Genomic DNA, 6,000 nt, shown 5'->3' with positions numbered 1-6,000 from the left:
AGGGGCTCTAGTCCCATCCGCTGTGGTGAGCTCCCTCGTGCCCTTTCACTCTGGAAACTCAGATGTTTGAAGACTTCATCCCCTATACTTTCTATTCTTTGTGAAGTCCCTATTATTTAGATATTGAATGTCCTGGTCGGATCCTGATCTTATCTTTCCATTTTTTTGCTCTATTTTTAGGTTAGTCTCAATTCCAGCTTCCAACCCTTCCGCTGAGTTTCTAATTTCCAAGAACGTTTCCATGTTCTTCACGTGTCCCTCTCCCACAGCATCTTACCCTTAGTCTACAGATGACTTGTTTTTTTCTCATCTCTCTGGGGATAGGATCATTTTCTGAAGGTTCTTCTCCCTTAGCCTCTTGATTCTTCCAAGTTGTTGGCTTTGGACTTTTCATTCATGTTAGCAGCTTTCATCAGATGTCAGGTTACCTTTGGCTAAGCTGGAGGACTAAAAAGCTGATAGAGGATTGTTGACCAGGAGTTTCACCTTAGGACAGTGGTTCTCGATCTTGGCTGTACAGTGGAATCACCTGGGGAGCTTTAAAAAACGTTGATACTCCAGAAATACTCATTTTATTGGTGTAGGGTCTGAACATAGGGATTTTGAAAAGCTTCCCAGTGGTGTTACTGTGTAGCCAAGGCTGAGAAGTATCACCAAAGGGTGCTCTGGCTGAACCACTTCATCTTCCGGTAAGACTATAACATTCTCTAAGTCCAGGTCTCTAAGGTCTCTAAGTCCAAGTCTATTTTACCTTCTCCTGTGGATAAACTTTTGGTTTCTGCAAGGGTGGAGGAGCAGTTGTCCAGCTGAAAGAAAGTAGGGAGGGATTTTATAGATGTAATGGCATTTTTAACAGCTTTCTACCAATACTATTTTAGGCTCCTCTCCCTCTTCACCCTCCCTTTAAAGGGACACGCTTCTGTCCGTTTTTGAGCCTGCAGTGTATTCTGCATGTAAATTGAGTTGGTGCTCATTTTCTCCCCCCACTAAATGAGAATTCAGCTTTCTTCAGTCAGGTTTCCAACATTCTGGTGCTAACAATTCCCATTCTTCTGTGTTGAGAGCAGTTACGACTTAAAAAAAAATCCTTTACTGTATTTTCAGGAGTGGAGTGTCAGGAGCATGCAAAAGTTGATGTGTTCAACTTGTCACTTTTACCCAAAAGAATGATTATCGCCATTCTTTATGAGAAAGAAAGCTTCTAGTTATAAACGATCGGTTCCCCCATTCATTTTTCCCTCAGGGGAAAAAAAAGATAGTGGGGATTCCTAGCAAAACAATCTAAACATCAGGGTGAAACCATGACTGTAGTAGGAACACTACACTTTATTGCCATTGTTGTTGTTGAATGAGACCCGGAGGAGGGAAGGAGGTCAAAACTGTGCGAGTCTGTCATGGAGAAGGTGCACCCCAGGTGCTAAGTGAAAAGAGCTAGGCCTGGGCTCCTGAGTCTGGCATATAGATAAAATGTTAAAAAAGACACACTCTTTATCCCCCCAGACTCTGACAAAGAACTGACAGCCCATGGGCCTTTACGGTCCGCAATCCCATGTTTGTTAGTTGGCCCAGTTAGGGAGATCTGGATTTGTAGCTGCTGCTGCTCTTTTTTTTTTTTTAAATTGGTGTGTAGTTGCTTTACTTCTGAAACATCAGCCTACGTGGTTGTGGGTGGCAGCCGCCCCTTTAGATGGTACAGCCAGCACCGTGCGCTTTGCCACTTGCCTGGCCTATGAACGCATTTGAATTTACAACTTCTGGGGTGTGGTTTAAGTTTTTAAAAAGTAACAACAACAAAAGCAATCCTATTCATGGCAGAAGAACCCTACTTAAGTCAGAAAGAATTAAAACATTTATTGGGCATAAATATATTACATATACACTACAGATACAGTTAGGTATTACATATAGCATAGTATTTGCAAAATCTATACATTAAAATTGATAATGGCAGTTTTAATACAATGTATATGAAATAGTCTAAAATTTACAGGAAAACATATGATTATTTTTTTTTTTTTTCTCCTAAAGTTGAAAAGCTTGGAATGTATGTCCAACAGTGAGGTAAAACATTTTGTCTTTCAATTTAAAGAATTGTGCAAGGATAACATTCAAACACATTCAGTTAGGGCACTTTTCAATTTTGACAGGAATACTGAATTACTGCAGCCAACAAAACACGGTTAGAAAATGCCAACATTTCAAGTTGATAAGAACAAGGCAGGTAATATGCAAAAAATCTTTTTAAAAAGTTGTTTTCTTTTTAAACAATTTCTTTGAGGACAAAGGGCATTTTGCTTCACATGACTGGAATTTCTTGTGCCAGGGAGGAGTCTGACATATAGAGCATCAGAAAGCCACTCACTCGTTCCTACATATTGCAAAAGGGCAAAGAGAGAAGGTTAACATAACACTTTATTTTATTGTTCATGTGTAATGGCAATATATATATAGTTATATATCCATATCACATATACATATTTGTGATAGAAAACAGTGCCAGATAGTGTAATAACTTTTTGACTGAAGGGATTATAATGACACCGAATAACGGAGAGCAATAAAATAAAGTGCCGTCAGCTAGTGTTTCACACACAACAGCTTTCTGGTGGTTAAACAGATAGATAGATAGTATGAAAATCTCAAAGATCAAATATTCATAGCAATTTTGGCTTAAAGTATTATTTATTTCATTAAAAAAATTCCAACCAATTCAGAGAATTTCTTTATAGCAGCAGTTCTGAAGTGTTTCCAAAAAAGGGACTTTTTTTTTTTTTTTCTCCTGAAGCCAGGGTTTTCGTACTCAGTTGAATCTTCATTGCTTAAGAAATGCCTTTTCCCCAAAACACCTGCATGAGATTGTTTCAGAAAATGCAGATGCAGTGTTACAGTGGATCATAATACACACTTAAATAGAGGGATGAGTTTTGGAAGGCCAGAACTTTGGCAAAAAAATTTCACCTTGATGCCAACAGTTTGCAAGGCTAATAATTAAACTAATTATTCTAGTCAATAACAAAATACAGAACTTTCTAGTAGTACTTATTACATCAACGTAGGCACACAGAATAATTCATTGATCTTAGCACTTTCTTTCAAGAGATGATTATGTTTTTCTTGGGTACATGTAAACGTTTCAATCGCTGACAATGGATTTTTTTTTGGCATTTAATGCACTAGATGCTCTTTATCTTTAAAAACACAAGAAAATGTCAGAAGAATGACAATACTACAGATGTTGCCAAGGAACGAGACTGACCTAAAATTACAAAAGTATAAAACACAAAAAAATAACATGCTACAAGGGAAAATTAATTAGTACATAAGTACATTTAAAAAATTTTACAATAAATAAAGATTGCACTGTAATTGGCATTTAAAGTACTGTATGCAGAATATAGTATAAATAAACCAAAAACAAAATAATGTTGGTTTCCCCATGACTTTGGTATGGGAATATTATAAGCTAGTACAGGATACTGCATTTTAGGACAACACAGACCAAGCACAAAATAGCTATGATCAAGAAAAACCAAGTAGCAAAAATATACAAAAACAGAAGCAGGGGGGGATACACTGTGTCTGTTGCACCCTTTTGGAATATATTTGCACCTCCAACTCTTAAATGTCCCTGAGGTACGCGAACATTATGGACTTCATGTAAATAATCCAATGACTTTGGGTTAAAATTGATTATCTCATGACTCAGAATAAACATGCAAGAGTAACACTTTGCACCCCAATAGCACCTATAGATCAAGGATCTCAAAGCACTTACAAACATTAGAATCCCCATTTTATTTTTTATTTTTAATGCATGGGAAAACTGAGGCACAGAGAGGTAAAGTGACGTGTTCAGATCACGCAGCAAGTTAGTGACAGATCCAGGGAGATAATCTAGGCTCCGTGACCCCCCAAACACCCTGTGCTTATTACCACCAAATACCATTCCCTCTCCACACATGGCCAGGTCAACCCCACAAAAACAGGAACTACAAGTTTAGATGACTCTTTTGGGCTTTATCAATTTTCACCTGCTGTTAGATTAGTATTATGTGCACTGAATTAAGCTACTGAAATTCAATCACTTCACTGATACGTCATTGAATAGCCTAAAGGCAAATCTTTCAAAAATAATGAGCTGATGTGTAAGAAGATTGATCACAATTAGTGTAAGTCATGGACAATGGGCAGAGGCACTAAACTGTCACCAGTTCTCGTCATATAATTCTGGTCAAACGTAACAGAATATAATAACTCTAGTGATTAGATCAGAAGTCGTTATATACAAAGACGGACAAACAAGTTAAAGCAGCTTTTAAAATAGCTGAACAAGGAAACAACTAACTATTGCACAATGCCCTCGAAAAGTTACTGCTATGAATTGACGTGGTAAAATCTACAATGTTCCATAATTTATAGATGCATTTTGGTTACTTGATTTCTTAGACAGGCAGCTCATAGTGTTAAAATCATAAGAAATACAGATTATTAAAACATTTTAAAGTACACATTTTGATCTCCATCAGCTAAACACAGTTAAATAACTGAGTGACAAAATGGTTGTTTAGGGCAGCCTTATCTGAGTGAACACATCTTCTGTGTGTGGCTGCTGTGTGGTGATACTCTGACAACACTGAAATCCCAGCCCTGTAACTACACACACTGTGATTCATGTTCACAGGTACAGATGATCAAGACATAAGAAGTGACAGGTGAATATAAATTACTAAATGGTGACATGGAAAAAAAAAAATCAAAGGCTTGCAAAAGACATCAGTGAAAACAGAATAGAGGCAAATCTGAAAATTTTAAAAGAAAACGTAAGCTAGCTTTTGGTATCTGGTTTGCTTCTTTTTTTTTTTTTTTTCTTTTTTTTTAAATCCAGTTTAACCTCTTCCTAGTTTTGCATTTCAAAAAGGTGCACCAAAACACTGATATTTTTTTCCTAGCTAAATCTGTAAAACAAGTATATAAATCAAAGAACAAAAGGGCTTAAAAAGGGGAGTATCTGAATAACTGTGTGTATTAAAATGTGTAGCATTAATTAAATTCATACCTCTAGTTTTGTTGGGTTTGTTTACTTCATTAAGAAGTACTGTAATATAAAGGCAAATAAAATGGACAAAGTTGCAAAGCCAACCACAATGAGGGCTGCAAACTGTTCATCAGTAGGCATCATGCTCTTCATTTTGGGATCATCTAAGCTCCCCATGTCCCCTGTAAGCATGACCTCACTTCGTTGTAGTACAAAAGCCGCAGAGGGGCTGAAAGCTCCGCTTAGCTCCTGAGAGGTGTCTAAACAGCGACGACATGCACACACGCGGAACCTGTAGTCTGTGTTGGTCTGGAGGCCTGAGATTTGGAATGTGGCTTCTTCTCCCTTGTACACCTTCAAGAAAAAGAAAAGCCCTGGTCGATAAATTTATAACAACACTGTGGTCCCTGAAGTAATAACTGTGTAACACTGGGGGCCTTGTAGACCTGGCTTGGTTTATGCGAACTCTGCAACAACGAAAAGTACATGGAGAGGCATTTGTCCCAGTCTATATTTCATCTGTAAGGTATTCTGACCTACTCTGAATAAAATAAAATAAATTCAGTGACTCTGCTATTGACAGGAGATAAGGCACTGACCAGAAATGCAGCTGATACAAGTAATGATGATGCATCTAGCTAAATTTTAATAATTTAGGCTATAAATCAGCAGATGACTTAGTTCATACAAAGGGCTCTCTGATCTTGCTGCAAAGAATTAATATTTTTTAATGCAGACAATTAAAAACAAATTATAGAAATAAAGTGCAAAGTCTCAGTTGAATGACTCTTTGACTACTGACTACACCATCTAACACTACTCCATCAAGATAGCCCACCTCCACCCCTAAGAGGTAAACACTATTCTGACTTCTCATTCTGTAATTTGTTTTGCCTACTCTAGAAGTTCATGCAAGTGCAATCAAACACTACGCACTCTCTTGTGCCTACGAGATTCATCCGTGT

The 6,000-nt window shown here is 37.5% G+C and overlaps 1 protein-coding gene across 4 annotated transcripts in view; it reads right to left on the bottom strand.

The window, feature by feature from the left end:
• Positions 1-2,609: 2,609 nt before the first annotated feature.
• Positions 2,610-6,000, bottom strand: part of FNDC3B (fibronectin type III domain containing 3B) — a 348,693-nt gene continuing 345,302 nt past the window's right edge. For all 4 annotated transcript variants that reach the window (XM_068546247.1, XM_068546249.1, XM_068546251.1 and 1 more), the window contains one exon: positions 2,610-5,389. In XM_068546247.1, coding sequence (XP_068402348.1) covers positions 5,078-5,389 — 312 coding nt within the window. In that variant the 3' untranslated portion in view covers positions 2,610-5,077. The remainder of the gene's footprint in view (positions 5,390-6,000) is intronic.

The sequence above is a fragment of the Eschrichtius robustus genome, chromosome 6, assembly GCF_028021215.1.
Source record: "Eschrichtius robustus isolate mEscRob2 chromosome 6, mEscRob2.pri, whole genome shotgun sequence".
NCBI classification, from domain to species: domain Eukaryota; kingdom Metazoa; phylum Chordata; class Mammalia; order Artiodactyla; family Eschrichtiidae; genus Eschrichtius; species Eschrichtius robustus.
The sequence above is the reverse complement of the archived record's forward strand: the minus strand, read 5'-3'. Positions and strand labels throughout refer to the sequence as shown.